This window comes from Salvelinus alpinus, chromosome 24 (genome assembly GCF_045679555.1).
Source record: "Salvelinus alpinus chromosome 24, SLU_Salpinus.1, whole genome shotgun sequence".
Classification (NCBI taxonomy): domain Eukaryota; kingdom Metazoa; phylum Chordata; class Actinopteri; order Salmoniformes; family Salmonidae; genus Salvelinus; species Salvelinus alpinus.
Window position 1 is genome coordinate 29,075,986 of NC_092109.1, and position 17,847 is coordinate 29,093,832.

At 40.8% G+C, this 17,847-nt stretch overlaps 1 protein-coding gene across 1 annotated transcript in view; it reads right to left on the reverse strand.

The window, feature by feature from the left end:
- Positions 1 to 220: 220 nt before the first annotated feature.
- Positions 221 to 17,847, reverse strand: part of ehd1b (EH-domain containing 1b) — a 30,758-nt gene continuing 13,131 nt past the window's right edge. The window contains exons 3-5 of the mRNA XM_071364301.1: positions 2,741 to 3,153; positions 2,412 to 2,576; positions 221 to 2,256 (exon numbers count right to left, since the gene is read on the reverse strand). Coding sequence (XP_071220402.1) covers positions 1,735 to 2,256; positions 2,412 to 2,576; positions 2,741 to 3,153 — 1,100 coding nt within the window. The 3' untranslated portion in view covers positions 221 to 1,734. The remainder of the gene's footprint in view (positions 2,257 to 2,411; positions 2,577 to 2,740; positions 3,154 to 17,847) is intronic.

Consider the following 17,847-nt stretch of genomic DNA (forward strand, 5'->3'; position numbering starts at 1 on the left):
AGCAAGCTAACATTGGCTGCATGAGCTCACATGTTCCCACTGTGAACATTTGGCAAAATTAAAGCATATTTGTACAAATACAGTGTATTTTACTAATGCGTTTGAACAGTTAGTACATTTTCAAATAGTTCATTATAAGGACTACTGCACTGGAATGAACAAGGACAATTTTAGCAATGTTTTATCCAGTCATTTCAAAACACAGTCTATGAAAAACAAATATTATAATACAATTTTATTTCACAATAGAGACTAAAAACAATGTACATATGAACATTTAAGAGCTGTAAAGTTGAGGCACTTCTACAAAAACGTCTACAGCGACTGTCATTAAAGGCTAACCAAAGATGTGACTGCCAGGGATCAAACTGGGATTTTGAAGCTAGTACTGTTCCCTAAAATCAGTTAATTGGTTTTCCATAAATATATTTGATCAGACATTTTGTCAATGCATACTGTATGCCCAACTAGATCTGGACGATATCAGAAAATCCATATGATAAATTGACTGAAAAATGGCATAAAATGTAGCTTAAATGTCACATATTTCATAATTTTGGACAAAATATATGGTTTACAGGAGACAGCTGTTACAAAAGACACCAGGAGCTAGACAATGTTTTCCAAGACAAACGTTTGTCTGATCTAATAAATCTACAAGTCAGTGACAATATGAGGCACAACAATCTGAACTTATCATTCAATAATAAGTTCAGATAATGTAAGGTTGATGTACCATCTGCATGTCAGTTGAGTCTACACAAGAGAACAAAGCAGAAGCGTTTGGCATGCTGGGAAGAATACCTTGTCTATTGTTATCATTCATTATGGGGTGACCTATATTTGCCCTGCCAACAGGTAGCCCTATATTTGTACTTCTGCAACTCTTGTTTTCAGACTTTAAAGCCACATTTCCTTTGAGGATTCACCCGTGTTTACCCAAAATGTTCAGGCTTTTCTTTCCATGGGTGCCTGTGCTTCTGCAACTCTTGTTTTCAGACTCTAAGAACACTTTGCTTTATAATGGCTTTAGAAAAGCTAAACATACACATTGTTTTGATTAGAAATTATATCATATTAAGATTAAATGTTTGTAAGTAGAATAAACAATTGACTAAACTCGGACAAAAATCATATCGAACTTAATGGAAGACAAGGATTAAATATAATTTCCCCAGCATATATGTTATGAGGGCCCCTTATTTCTTTAATCGTTTGATTTGTTGAGTGACCTGTATAAGTATACAAACCCTCTTATACGAGACATTTTTTATCAAAGGAATAAATATAATTCACTTTTGGACATGGCCCAAAGTGGAAATTTAAATGTGATTGTACTGTGTGCACAAATTACATCAAAGGCCTTATGATAAAGATGAGAAATATAAGTAATAATAAAGATCAGGGATTCACAGGTGATGAATAAGTTAAAAATGTTTATTTCTCTTTTTCTATTTTTGAATGGACTATGCCAATTGTCATATAGATACAGTCTAACATTACTTTAACCCCAACACCACAATTTATGTCACATTCCCATACCCCACAACACCTTATCTAGGCGGTTTGCTATCGAACACCCACTTAACGGTCACATTTACCTTGGCCAAAATACTAACCCTTTCCCTTTTAACTCATCCCATCAACCCACCCACCCAGCTCTCCCAAACACCTCTAAGCACCATTCTACTTGTTCAGGCCTATTCCAATGCCATATATGACAGATTTCCAATTCTACAGTCCCCTTTTGGAAGGGGGGATAAGGTGTTCTGGCAGGTCAGTGGGAAGCTCGTGACCCTCAAGCTTCACCTTGATCAAGTGATTGGCAAGGGAAAACTCTTCGTCGTCCAGGAAACCGTCCTTGTCTACGTCGGCCAGCTTCCAGATCTTCCCCAGCACTGTGTTGGGCAGCTTGGACTTCACCATTTCCTTCTTGGCCATGGCACCAGACACTTTGCCGTTGACAGGAGACAGGGTGTAGAAGATCTCATCGTAGGTGGGTTTGTCTCGTGCCACCACCCACTCCAGCTCATCAATGCCCTCGCCTGCACCCTCGCCGTAGCCATGGCCGAAGGGCCCATTCATGGTGCCCTCGAAGGCACCACCTTGGACTGACTGGCTGGGCATGGCTGCCTCCTCCTGGCGGACGAGGGTCATGAGTTTGGCGATGTCGTTGGCTAGCATGTCCTCAACGGCCTCCAGCAGCTTGGGCTTCACCACCTGGAACTTACTGAAGTCTTGGTTTGCCAAGATCTCCTGTGTGTTCATAAAGTTGAAGAGGTCAGGGGAATTCTAGTCAAGTAAAAAGGTATCTGCAATGCTTATCACTACTATCGCTATCATTACTTACATGGCCACTTTGGTTAACAGAAGTACTACCTCCACTGGAAAAATAAAGTATATTTATGTACCTGCATCTTAGCTAGTTTGGGGAAGTCTCCAGGTGAGATCTGGTGCTCTTTCTCAATCCTCGTGTAGATCTCCCCCAGGTTGGCGATCAGCTCCTTCTTCTTATTATCCTTCCCAAACATATTGGGCATCTCCTTCTTTAGAGAGCTGATGATGTAAGCGTGGACCTGGAGGGAGGGAAGACTAAATCACATCTGGACCTAAACAGCTACCCACTGATCAATTTTTATTTCAGCACAATGAGGGTGACAAAATAATGCAGTAGAGTAATTGCTTTCTGAGATTAAATGTTACTGTTAACAAGCCCCAACATTTGAGACCTAGGTCTCACCTTGGCGAGGCGAGCCCGCTTGATGAGGTCATTGAGCTTCCTCAGAGCAGCATTCCGAGGCAGCCCCTGAATATCCTTGAAAAGGTCCTGTTCCTCAGCCTCAAAAAGCTTCCGGTTGTCTGGGACCAGGAGCGGCTGAGCCCAAAAAGAACCGATATACACCCGGATCACCTCTGGAGTACCAACAATTTTACCAAGAGACCACATGAGGGCGCCATAGACCCTCATCAGCTGCTGCGTGCCAATCTGGTCAGCCTTGTTCAGAACCACCCGCATCTTGTCCTCATGGTTCTTCAGGGCGCGGATCACCTCAGAGAATTCATCTGAGATGTCCAGTTTGTGGGCGTCGAAGAGCAGGATGATGCGGTCAACGCGTTCTGCAAACCACTCCAGCACTGCAGCAAAGTCATAACCTGAAGAGAGGAAAGAGAATTGTATATATAAAAAAAGGGGGGTGTGAAATCTTCAAAACATCAATGTGAATTAAATCCTTTTATCAAAAAGGTTAAGATTTAAATCATATGAAAATTGTGTGAGACGCGTTCAAACAAATTCCAGTCCAACAAGTTTATGGAATCTGATTATGTAAGGAGTGGAAATATTCACATTAATCAACACCAATTTGATTTCAATTGGTGTGAGCCGCTCCTAGTAGTCCATGGGCCACCCACCAAAAGAAAGCTTCAGAAAAGGCATTCTGTGACCCAGGAAACATCATTACGTAGATAATTTTATGAATATGAACACTGTGGTTCAAAACTTGTAAGTTTAACATCAATAGTTTTATATCTTTAATCAAAATTATGATCCAAGGAAAAATGTTAACCATATACAGTGGTTTTCTGAACATTTTTTATGGGTGACCGTTAGACTAGACCATAGTAAGAGTGTGGTTGTTTCTCTATGCAAATCAAACTCAGATTCCAGCTTATCCTGTCTCCATGGTCCCTCTCCACACAGCAACAGACACCCCCCCAGCTACAAATCCAAAAACAGGAATATTTCACAATGAGACAAAATGTGTTTTTCCTGTGCCAGGAAAACCTTAACCAAACACCCTCCATCTTCCTCCCTCTTCTCACAGTGTGACAGACACTGACCCTTCACCCATGACCTCCAGAGCATAGAAATGGATAAAGCAGAATCCAGTTCATTGTACGTGACACACCTAGTAAAGCCATATGAAATTGATGTGATGCAAGCAAATTTGGGCCTCACATTTCACCCTCATGATAAGCGTCAGGTCTTATTCATAGTTGTTTTCTGGAGCACAATGTTGAACACTAGGTCTAGCCTACATAAAACACAACAAAAATATAAAACATGCAACAATTTAGATTTACAGTTCATAAGGAAATGAGTCAATTGAAATACATTCATTAGGCCCCAATCTATGGATTTCACATGACCGGGAATACAGATATGCATTGGTTGGTTGATTGTGGCATGTAGAATATTGTCCCACTCTTCTTCAATGGCTGTGCGACGTTGTTGGATATTCGCAGGAACTGGAACACGTTGTCGTACACGTCGATCCAGAGCATACCAAACATGCTCAACGGATGACATCTGGTGAGTATGCAGGCCATGGCAGAACTGGGACATCTTCAGCTTCCAGGAATTGTGAGAAGATCCTTGTGACATGGGGCCATGCATTATTATGCTGAAACATGAGTTGATGGCGGCAGATGGATGGCACAACAATGGGCCTCAGAATCTCATCATGGTATCTCTGTGCATTCAAATTGCCACCGATAAAATGCAATTGTGTTCATTGTCCGTAGCTAATGCCTGCCCATACCATAATCCCACCATGGGGAACTCTGTTCACAACGTTGACATCAGCAAACCGCTCGCCCACACAACGCCATACACAGCTCTGGTGGACATTCCTGCAGTCAGTACGCCAATTGCACACACACACTCAAAACACAAAAAGACACCTGTGGCATTGTTGTGTGTGACAAAACTGCACATTTTAGTGGCCTTTATTGTCCCCGGCACAAGGTACACCTATGTAATGCGGTTTAATCATCTGCTTGATATGCCACACCTGTCAGGTGGATGGATTATCTTGGCAAAGGAGAAATGCTCACTAACAGGGATGTAAACATTTGAGATAAGCTTTTTGTGCATATGGAAAGATTCTGGGATATTTTATTTCAGCTCATGAAACATGGGACTAACACATTACATGTTGCATTTATATTTTTATTCAGTGTGTAATTAATATATATATATATATATATTATATACACACAGCTCACGCCAAAATAGAATTCAATGTTTAAGTGTTTGTTTACAATCAACATTCAAAGGAAATCGTATGAAATTCTTGGTTCTGAATGAGAACAGACGCTTTACACATTAAAATTTGTCCCATCAAACTTGACATTCACACTCATCTTTTAAATGAATGAAAGTCCATTCTATTCACTCTATTTCTACGACAGGGATGGCTTCGCCCCACACAATATCCTCCCCTGAATGACAAACAGGAAAGAGCCTTTGGCGCATTAATTGTGCAGCGGGGAGACACTGGGACCACAAAGAGACCTCTTCCTCACCTCTGTTTAGAACGGTTATTTATTTGTTCATTCTGAATTGAACTAGAGGGCAGCAGGGCACTGACTCTGCCTTGGCACACTGCGCTGGAGACAAAAAAAAACTTGAAAGGAAAAGGCCACAATTACTATCAACGTCCACAGTTTTTAAAATGTGCTTGGGAAGTACAATGCAGAGAACAGTCTGACTCAGCGTTCCATTTGAGCAGCGAGAAACAGCTGTCTTCATCCGATCTCATTGTTTCTCTCGCTCTCCCTCACACATATTAAAGAGATCCATGATAAGCTGTTATTTTATATGCAATAACTAGGCTACTTACTTAAAACCTAGTAAAAAGTAATTTATTTATTAAATCACATTTCTGCTGATTAAACCAGAAGAGAAGCCCGAAAGGCGTCGACCTGTGTGTACGTAGAGCCCGATCTTCCTCTGTCGAAGGATTGGTGCTCGACTAATATCACTTTACGTAATTGTTGTGTCTATAGATTTGTTCAATGTGGTGTTAGTATGTATGTACAGTTGAAGTCAGAAGTCTACACACACACACCTTAGCCAAATACATTTAAACTCAGTTTTACAATTGCTGACATTTAATCCTAGAAAGATTCCCCGTCTTAGGTCAGTTAGGATCACCACATTAATTTTAAGAATGTGAAATGTCAGAATAATAGTAGAGAGAATGATTTGTTTCATCTTTTATTTGTTTCATCACATTCCCAGTGGGTCAGACGTTTACATACACTCAATATGTATTTGGTAGCATTGCCTTTAAATTGTTTAACTTAGGTCAAATGTTTATGGTAGCCTTCCACAAGCTTCCCACAATAAGTTGGGTGATTTTTGGCCCATTTCTCCTGACAGAGCCAGTTGTAACAGAGTCAGGTTTGTAGGCCTCCTTGCTCACACACTTTTTCAGTTCTGCCCACAGATTTTCTATGGGATTGAGGTCAGGGTTTTGTGATGTCCACTCCAATACCTTGACTTTGTCCTTAAACCATTTTGCCACAACTTTGGAAGTATGCTTGGGGTCATTGTCCATTTGGAAGACCCATTTGCAACCAAGCTGTAACTTCCTGACTGATGTCTGGAGATGTTGCTTCAATATATCCACAATTTTCCTACCTCACGATGCCATCTATTTTGTGAAGTGCACCAGTCCCTCCTGCAGCAAAGCACCCTCACAACATGATATTGCCACCCCCGTGCTTCACAGTACAAGTACAATCTTTGTCCCCATGTGCAGTTGCAAACCGTAGTCTGGCTTTTTTAATGGAGCTTTTGGAGCAGTGGCTTCTTCCTTGCTGAGTGGCCTTTCAGGTTATGTCGATATTGGACTCGTTCTGCTGTGGATATAGATACTTTTGTTCCTGTTTCCTCCAGCATCTTCACAAGGTCCTTTGCTGTTGTTCTAGGATTGATTTGCACTTTTCACACCAAAGTACTTTCATCTCTAGGAGACAGAACGTGTCTCCTTCCTGAGCAGTATGACAGTTGCGTGGTCCCATGGTGTTTATACTTCCGTACTATTGTTTGTACAGATGAATGTGGTACTTCAGGCATTTGGAAATTTCTCCCAAGGATGAACCAGACTTGGAGGTCTATAATTGTTTTTCCTGAGGTCTTGGCTGATTTCTTTTGATTTTCCCATGATGTCAAGCAAAATAGGCACCGAGTTGGAAGGTAAGCCTTGAAATACATCCACAGGTACACCTCCTATTGACATCATTTAGCCTATCAGATGCTTCTAACCATGACATTTTTCTGGAATTTTCCAAGCTGTTTAAAGGCAGTCAACTTAGTGTATGTGAACTTCTGACCCACTGGATTTGTGATAGTGAAATAATCTGTCTGTAAACAATTGTTGGAAAAATGACTTGTGTCATGCACAAAGTAGATGTCCTAACAGATTTGCCAAAACTATAGTTTGTTCACAAGAAATGTGGAGTGGTTGAAAAATTAGTTTTAATGACGACTCCAACCTAAGTGTACGTAAACTTCCGACTTCAACTGTATGTATGTAAGTTGTTTTGTCAAACTTTTTTCAGACAAGATCCAAGAGTCAATTAAACAGTACAGTAGTTTGTTAGGATTGTTATTCACTAGGATAATAAGCACAAAGAATAATAAGTTGGCTGTAGTGAATCACAGGAAAGTATTCTTCCGTCAGTCTGGGTTTTGTGTCAACGTCAGCAGGATGTGTGATCTCTGGACCGATCCAATGAGGGCGTTACCTGGCAAAGTCCACGAGAACAGCTCCGCTTATCTCTACTCGCTTTAAGGAGGGATGTGCTGGTAATAAAGTCAGGGATGTCAAATCTACACCGAGAAGATCAAAAAGCACAGCGCTGCAGGTCACAATTCTTCACATTTAACTTGAAGGTTAATTGTTGCCACACCACATTGTAACTGAACAATCAATCTCTGGTGAAATAAAGTTGAACACTTCAAGGTGAGCTCAATCACAAGAGAGAAGGAACATTCTGAATATTTAACCTAATATCTTACCAGCCAATCAACTGTATGTCAGGCCCACCCAAAGTCTGTTTCAAACAATGGCATTAATTCTGCTTGTTTTGAAATAACTAAAGAGTTGAATTGCCCCCAACCCTGGAGCCAAATATTGGTGGAGGTGAAAGTGAACCTAATGGAAGGAATTTTTCAGTTGTGTTTTCCAGCAGCACAGCTAGCTAATCATCCAACATCAGTGCCAAACCTCTAATGCCCTTGTGGCTGAATGAAAAGCAAGTACCCGCTGCAATGTTCCAACATCTAGTGGAAAGTCTTCCCAGAAGAGCGGAGGCTGTTATAGCAGCAAAGTGGGGACCTTGGATGTACACAGATAGCTAACAATAATATGCATGTCAAGCTCTCCTGGCTGAAATTGGAGGAGAGACCTACTGGCACACAGCTCAGACACTCATGCATACCCCACAAGACATGCCACCAGAGGTCTCTTCAAAGTCCAGAACAGACTATGGTAGGTGCACAGTACTACATGGAACTCTGTTCCACATCAAGTAACTCATGGCAGTAAAATGAGATTTAAAAAAAAACACCTTTAGGAACAACAGGGACTGTGAAGCAACACATATTGGGCACACACTTCATCTTGTGAATGTATTGTAAATGTTTTAAAACATTTATAACTGCCTTAAATTATTCTGGACCCTAGGAAGAGTAGTTGCTGCCTTGGCAGCAGCTAACGGGGATCCATAATAAATACAAATACCAACTCCATATTAATGCACATGATTTTGGAATGAGATGTTCGACGAGCAGGTGTCCACATAGCAGATACACTATATGGCCAAAAATATCAGCAACTATCTGCTATGAACGCACGCATGGAGTTAAGAACAATACCAAACTAGGGGAGATCATTTCTCATTTCAAAATTATGTAATAATAGAGAATGTGGCACTGCCTAGGGTGAGAAGGATCACTGTATGCTGAGCTGGTGGAGAATTTCCACGTCATACTCAGATGCCTATATGAAGCATAGGTTAGAAATTTGAGACAATCCTTGCAGGGCTCAGAAATAGACATACTCAGCTGTCTGTCCGATAGCAGCATGGCTGTTTGTATGCGCCTAGGCACCTACACAGCTTACTCAAAATACTGTCCAGATAGACATCCACACATTCATAACCTATTGTCAGTGCATTCCATCAGGTTGGCTTAGATATTAACTGTGTAAATCATGTCTGAACTTAATAAACCATGCTAGTGAAACCTGATCCATCCCTGATCCTGACAGTTAACCACCCCCTGCCTGGCATCACTTCCTACTATGTGGTCCTACTGACGTGTACTTGTTGGTCATTAACACCGCTGGCCTTGTCATGAGTTACATTACTGGTTATTTGGTACACGGTAGTCCAACAACTCAACTCCTTCACCCCTGACAATAGGCAGGGTCATTATCAATGTCCTGGTGGATAGAACAGGAGCCTGGGTAGTATAACATCTAATAACTATCTCCTCTGTGTCCCCTTGGGAATTGGCTAGCTTTTCACACTAATGGGGGTCATATGCATGGCATCCCCTCTCCAGTTAATAGAAAGGCTTGGAACAGAGGAAGGATCTAGAAATATGTTCATGGAATGGAAATTATAATTCCACAATACAATGGATATTTACTTATTTGTTGGCACAGGGCCTGCTTTTGATGGAACATGTTGGTATCCTGTATGGCCCGAGGTCAAATGATTCATTGTGGGTTGTGTGTGAATGTATGCATGCGTTCAATAAACTAAAAAAACTGAACTTAATACATTTCAGAAATATAAAAGAAACAGGCATAGGGTGGTGGACATGAACATTCTTTCTCCTTTAAGGTTAAGGAACCAGCCACGTTGCATAAGCTGTTTGTTGTCACTGGTTAACCACATGGGTTCAAATCTCTTCCAACTCACTTGCTGCTGACAGCAGACACAGCAACCCCTTTATTACCAGCCTTAATTTGACAGGAATTGTCTAAGCGAGAGAGAGAATGCCCGTGACACCCGAAACCGGGAGAAAACTTGGGAGTCACCGAGGAGGACCTTGAGCATGTATACAGTAAATAATGAACGGTCTGTCTAAGTGAACCTTGCAGGTCATGCTAGAGTGGCAAGGACATCGCCTCATTCACCTGCCGTACCTTCACAGATGAAGTAGTAACCTAGATTCACTACTGTAACCCTGAGGCAAAATAGCAGTGCCCTTATTAGGAAAAGTCCTCACTCTAGCACCCTAAAAGAAAGGTAGCTAAATAGCCTACTCTTTTTTCCATATAGCCTAGTCAAGCAGGCCATAGTATTATGATTAACAGAATTGTAAAGCAGCCGTGGAGCTGAGCTAGTGGACAAATACAGAGTCAGAAGACTTGAGATTATTAACTGCCCTTGCAAGGTCTGAGCCAGGGCAAATGAGACAAGTATTACAGATAAGGCAGATAACACTACAAAAAAAAATAACTGTTTTAAGTGAGATGTAGGCATCGGTATGAGGACGAAAAATAATTTATCAGCACCACAATACCTACACTCCACCCATGCTCTACCAAGGTTTTCCAGCACAGTGCTTTGACCTACTACAGTAGCTATATTGGTCTATTGTAATTCAAACAATGTGTATGCAGGTTAACCTTTCTAGGACACACGTTCCGCTAGCGGAACCCCTCGACAACATTCCGCTGAAAAGGCAGCGCGGGAAATTCAAAAATATTTTTGGGAAATATGTAACTTTCACACATTAACAAGTCCAATACAGCAAATGAAAGATAAACATCTTGTTAATCTACCCATCGTGTCCGATTTTAAAAATGCTTTACAGCGAAAACACAACATATGATTATGTTAGATCACAGCCAAGTCCAAAAAATACACAGCCATTTTCCCAGCCAAAGATAGGAGTCACAAAAAGCAGAAATAGAGATAAAATGAATCACTAACCTTTGATGATCTTCATCAGATGACACTCATAGGACATCATGTTACACAATACATGCATGTTTTGTTCGATAATATGCATATTTATATCCAAAAATCTCAGTTTACATTGGCGCCATGTTCAGAAATGCCTCCAATATCCAGAGAAATTGCAGAGCCACATCAAATAACAGAAATACTCATCATAAACTTTGATGAAAGATACATGTTTTATATAGAATTAAAGATACTTGTTCTTAATGAAACCCCTGAGTCAGATTTCAAAAAAACTTTACGGAAAATACAAACCATGCAATAATCTGAGACGGCGGTCAGAAAGAAAATTCTCTGCCATGTTGGAGTCAACAGAAATCAGAAATTACATTATAAATATCCCCTTACCTTTGATGATCTTCATCAGAATGCACTCCCAGGAATCCTAGTTCCACAATAAATTGTTGTTTTGTTCGATAATGTCCATTATTTATGTCCAAGTAGCTACTTTTGTTAGCACGTTTAGTACACATATCCAAACGCTCGTGCAGGTCCAGGCGAACGTCGGACGAAAACTTCAAAAAGTTATATTACAGGTCGAATAAACTTGTCAAACTAAGTATAGAATCATTCTTTAGGATGTTTTTATCATAAATATTCAATAACATTCCAACCAGAGAATTCCTTTGGTCTATAGAAGTAATGGAACGCAAGTCGATATCATGTGGAATGCGCGTGACCAGGACCTGGCTCTCTGCCAGACCACTGACTCAAACAGCTCCGATCCGGCTCAACATCACAGTAGAAGCGTCATTCAACGTTCTACAGACTGTTGACATCTAGTGGAAGCCGTAGGAAGTGCAAACAGATCCATATCCCACCAGGATTTCAATAGGCGATGAGTTGAAAATCGACCAACCTCAGATATCCCACTTCCTGGTTGGATTTTTCTCAGGTTTTCGCCTGCCATATGAGTTCTGTTATACACAGACATCATTCAAACAGTTTGAGAAACTTCAGAGTGTTTTCTATCCAGTAGTAATAATAATATGCATATATTAGCATCTGGGACAGAGTAGGATGAAGTTCACTCTGGGCACGCTATTCATCCAAAGTGAAAATGCCGTACCCTATCCCTAAAAAGTTAAATGATATGAAAACATGCTTTGCTTTTATACTTACAGACCATCATGCTTGATTGAGTGTTTTTTTTCTTGTAGTAATGTGGTGCCTGCCTAGATTTTCTTAAACCTTATTTAGAAATACATGTTATTGTGAAAAAAAATGTTTCATAAAATATTTGGGGTCAGTAGTAGGGTTGAATATTTTTCCCAGCATTTTACAAAATGTTCCAAATGTTATAAAAGCGGAAAAAGGAAAGTGGGAGGGGGAAAAAGGAACTTATGTCGGTCCTGTATTAAAAAGACCATGACTGGTTAAGGAAAATTGCAATAAATAAAAAAATATACCAGTTTCATTTAAGGACCAGAAAATTGATAGCAGTGCCATAGATTGCAAAAGAGTTGAAGATATTTTTGACGCACATGGTTAATGAACTGATACTCAAAACGTTTAAATTTTTCAATTTAAATTATACACAATTCTTGCAACCAATAGAATGTTATTGATAAGGCCTCCCGGGTGGCGCAGTGGTCTACGGCACTGCATCGCAGTGCTAGCTGTGCCACCAGAGACTCTGGGTTCGAGCCCAGGCTCTGTCGCAGCCGGCCGCAACCAGGAGGTCCATGGGGCGACGCACAATTGGCCTAGCGTCGTCCGGGTTAGGCCGGTAGGGATATCCTTGTCTCATCGAGCACGCCGTTTCCTCCGACATGTTGGTGCGGCTGGCTTCCGGGTTGGATGCGTGCTGTGTTAAGCAGTGCGGCTCGGAGGACGCATGGCTCTCGACCTTCGTCTCTCCCGAGCCCGTACGGGAGTTGTAGCGATGAGACAAGACAGTAACGACTAACAATTGGATACCACGAAATTGGGGAGAAAAAGGGGGTCAATTATAATTTTATGTTATTGATATGGGGGATAAAAACTGTCCCAGCTCTGCAGATTTTTCTGCGAAGAGACTGAATCATTAGATAATTTGTTTTGGTACTGTCACAGGGCCAGGAATGGCTGAAGAATTGCAATATTTACCTGGAGCAAATAGCACTACTGGGTGATCTGAAGTCAATCGATCAATAATATAAAATAAAACATTTTGTATTAACTTTACAAATCTGTAGAAACAATGAGAATAGAAAAGTTTAGGACTTTTGTGAAACATCACAGCACAGTTGAAAAATATGGCATATAGAAATCCAATATCAATGGTATTAAGAGATAGATGGGAGGGGTTGAATGGAGCCGAAGGTTAGGATAAATGACAGCAAATAATAACAAGATAACTAATGTAAAACGTATATGGGTTAAGAACTTTTGAGAAAGAACAGTTTGAAAGATTTGGCAAATAGAAATGAAACCGGATGGACATCAGAAATAGATGGGAGGGGAAGGACAGGCATACAACAGAAAAAATAGAACTATTGTAAAACCCATCCAGGCTGTGTAAGGGCTATTTGACCAAGGCGTGTAATGGAGTGCTGCATCAGATACCCTGGCCTCCAGTCACCTGACCTCAACACAATTGAGATGGTTTGGGATGAGTTGGACAGCAGAGCATGAATGAAAAGCAGCTAACAAGTGCTCAGCATATGTGGGAATTCCTTCAAGACTGTAGGAAAAGTATTCCAGGTGAAGCTGGTTGAGAGAATGCCAAGGGTGTGCAAAGCTGTCATCAAGGCAAAGAGTGGCTACTTTGAAGAATCTCAAATATATTTAGAGTTTAACACTTTTTTGGGTACTACATGATTCACTATGTGTCATTTCATAGTTTTGATGTCTTCACTATTATTCTACAATGTAGAAAATAGTAAAAAATTAAGAAAAACCCAAGTGTCCAAACTTGACTGGTACTGTAAATATAAAATAAGTCCCATCTCGAAAATAAATCACTATTCTCCTTGGTAACCCGGTATTTCCCACAGAAACCGGAAGAGTCATTCAAAAGAATTATAAAACATAAATGCCTGGAGTTGATTAGAGCTTTGATCAGCATGAAAATTCAAACATTGATTCTACTTGAGCCTGATGAGCCATTTACAGTTGAAGTCGGAGGTTTACATACACTTAGGTTGGAGTCATTAAAACTTGTTTTTTTAACCACACCACAAATTTCTTGTTAATAACAATCAATAGTTTTGGCAAGTCGGTTAGAACATGTACTTTGTGCATGACAAGTAATTTTTCTAAAAATTGTTTACAGACAGATTATTTCACTGTATCACAATTCCAGTGGGTCAGAAGTTTACATACACTAAATTGACTGTGCCTTTAAACAGCTTGGAAAATTCCAGAAAATGACGTCATGACTTTAGAAGCTTCTGATAGGCTAATTGATGTAATTTGAGTCAACTGGAGGTGTACCTGTGGATGTATTTCAAGGCCTACCTTCCAACTCGGTGCCTCTTTGCTTGACATCATGGGAAAATCAAAAGAAATCAGCCAAGACCTAAGAAAAATAAATTGTAGACCCCCACAAGTCTGGTTCATCCTTGGGAGCAATTTCCAAAACGCCTAAAAGGTACCACGTTCATCTGTACAAACAATAGTACGCAAGTATAAACACAATAGGAACACGCAGCCGTCATACCGCTCAGGAAGGAGACGTATTCTGTCTCCTAGAGACTTTGGCGCGAAAAATGCAAATCAATCCCAGAACAGCAGCAAAGGACCTTGTGAAGATGCTGGAGGAAATGGGTACAAAAGTATCTATATCCACAGTAAAACGAGTCCTATATCGACATAACCTGAAAGGCCGCTGAGCAAGGAAGAAGCCACTGCTCCAAAAGCACCATAAAAAAGCCAGACTACGGTTTGCAACTGCACATGGGGACAAAAATCATACTTTTTAGAGAAATGTCTTCTGGTCTGATGAAACAAAAATAGAACCGTTTGGCTATAATGACCATCGTTATGTTTGGAGGAAAAAGGGGGAGGCTTGCAAGCCGAAGAACACCATCCAAATCGTGAAGCATGGGGGTGGAAGCATCATGTGGGGGTGCTTTGCTGCAGGAAGGACTGGTGTACATCACAAAATAGATGCCATCATGAGGGAAATTATGTTGATATATTGAAGCAACATCTCAAGACATCAGTCAGGAAGTTAAAGCTTGGTTGCAAATGGGTCTCCAAATGTACAATGACCCCAAGCATACTTCCAAAGTTGTGGCAAAATGGCTTAAGGACAACAAAATCTAGGTATTGGAGTGGCCATCACAAAGCCCTGACCTCAATCCCATAGAAAATTTGTGGGCAGAACTGAAAGTGTGTGCGAGCAAGGAGGCCAACAAACCTGACTCTGTTACAACTGGCTCTGTCAGGAGGAATGGGCCAAAATTCACCCAATTTATTGTCGTAAGCTTGTGGAAGGCTACCATAAACATTTGACCTAAGTAAAACAATTGAACTTCTTATGGCTGCAGGGGCAGTATTGAGTAGCTTGGATGACAGGTGCCCAGAGGTGCCCATAGTAAACTGCCTGCTCCTCAGTCCCAGTTGCTAATATATGCATATTATTATTAGTATTGGATAGAAAAATCTGAAGTTTCTAAAACTGTTTGAATGATGTCTGTGAGTATAACAGAACTCATATGGCAGGCAAAAACCTGAGAAAAAATCCAAACAGGAAGTGGGAATTCTGAGGTTGGTTGATTTTCAACCAAGTCCCTATTGAATACACAGTGGGATATGGATGAGTTTGCACTTCCTACAGCTTCCACTAGATGTCAACAGTCTGTAGAACCTTGTCTGATGCATCTACTGTGAAGTGGGGCCGAAGGAGAAGGAATTAGTCAGGTCTATCATGACCTGACCATGCGCGTTCCACACTGATCTTGACAAACCATTTCTGTGTGGACCTTGCTTTGTGCGCGGGGGCATTGTCATGCTGAAACAGGAAAGGGCCTTACCCAAACTGTTGCCACAAAGTTGGAAGCACAGAATCATCTAGAATACCATTGTATGCTGTAGCATTAAGATTTCCCTTCACTGGAACTAAGGGGCTACGCGCTTCATTCAGCACTTGGCGGCCCCGTTATGCGAGCTTGTGAGGCCTACCAGTTTGCAGCTCAGCCGTTGTTGCTCCTAGACATTTCCACCACACAATAACAGCACTTAGTTACCCGGGGCAGCTCTAGCAGGGCAGAAATTTGACACGCTGGCATCCTATGACGGTGCTACGTTGAAAGTCACAGCTCTTCATTAAGGCCATTCTACTGGCAATGTTTATCTATGGAAATTGCAAGGCTGTGTCTTATATTGTATACACCGGTCAGCAACGGTTGTGGCTGAAAAATACTTTGTATATATGCCGTATTCGGTAAATAAATGAAACTAGCTCCAGTAGGCTAATCTTTGAGTGTGAACTGTATTATAGGGAGTGGAATTACGCACATGGTTCAAACTATGACAAAGCAGAAGAGAACATGCGATTCTGGTGAAGCACGAGGCCTGCAAAGTCACAAGTATAGGTTAGCGAAATTGAAACATAGGGCCTAATTGTATAATTAGTAGGCTGACGCACACACACAATATTTCGCCTAACGTTTTTAGCCTTCCTCCTCTCCATTGTTGCTTCATTCATTCATTCATTCCTCGCTTTCAGAAGTTAAATATGTTTGTCCTCATCTTCATTCGAATGACATCCTTGAATAATATAGGACTAGAACTAGATGCAGAAGACTTTCACTTCTTTTCAAGAAGATTGAATGGTTATGGGTCTAAATAAATAACTGCTATAGCCTACCACCATCACGGGTTCACTCCTTTTAACGTACCTGTGAGTTCTATTGGGCTGCTATATTTAACATTAGGCAAAAAAGAGCTTGCGTCCCTCTTCGAATAGTCTATTGGTATAAGAAAAATAATGTCCAGCAAGCTATTCTGGTCTAGCTTTTTCTGCATGGGACTCCAAGAGCTAAGGAGCATTTGTTAAAGAAGAGGCCAGCAGAGCACAGGTGCTTGCACAAGAGAGAGGATATAAGTTAAGCTTATTATGCATAACCCATAATTAACTTCTTATGGCTGGGGGAGCTATTTTCACATTCAGATGAAAAGCGTGCCCAGAGTAAACTGCCTGCTACTCAGGCCCAGAAGCTAAGATATGCATATTATTAGTATATTTGGATAGAAAACACTCTGAAGTTTCTAAAACTGTTTGAATGATGTCTGAGTATAACAGAACTCATATGGCAGGCAAAAACCTGAGAAGAAATCCAACCAGGAAGTGGGAAATCTGAGGTTTGTAGATTTTAAAGTATATGCCTATCCAAGATAGTGTAAATTTGGTCCGATTGCACTTCCTACTTCCACTAGACGTCACCAGTCTTTAGAACCTTGTTTCAGGCTTCTACTGTGAAGGGGGAGCGAATAAGAGCTGTTTGACTAAGGGGTCTGGCAGAATGCCATGAGCTAAGTCACGCGAGCAACCAAGACCAAGCTGCGTTCCCTTTCATTTCTAAAGACAAAGGAATTGTCCGGTTGGAATATTATTAAAGATTTATGATAAAAACATCCTAAAGACTGATTCTATACATCGTTTGACATGTTTCTACAAACTGTAATGGAACTGTTTTGACTTAGTCTGGACTAAGTGCCTGCGCCTTGTGAATTTGTGAACTAAACGCTATTTCTGACTTCTGTTGACTCCACAACATGGCGGGTATCTGTAAGGCTTGTTTTGGTGGCTGAGCGCTGTACTCAGATTATTCCATGGTGTGCTTTCACTGTAAGGCTTTTTTGAAATCTGACACTGCGGTTGCATTAAGGAGAAGTATATTTTTAATTCCATGCATAACACTTGTATTTTCATCAACATTTATGATGAGTATTTCTGTAAATTGAGGTGGCTCTCTGCAAAATCACCGGATGTTTTGGAAGTAAAACATTACTGAACATAACGCGCCAATGTAAACTGAGATTTTGGATATAAATATGAACTTTATCTAACAAAACATACATGTATTGTGTAACATGAAGTCCTATGAGTGCCATCTGATGAAGATCAAAGGTTAGTGATTAATTTTC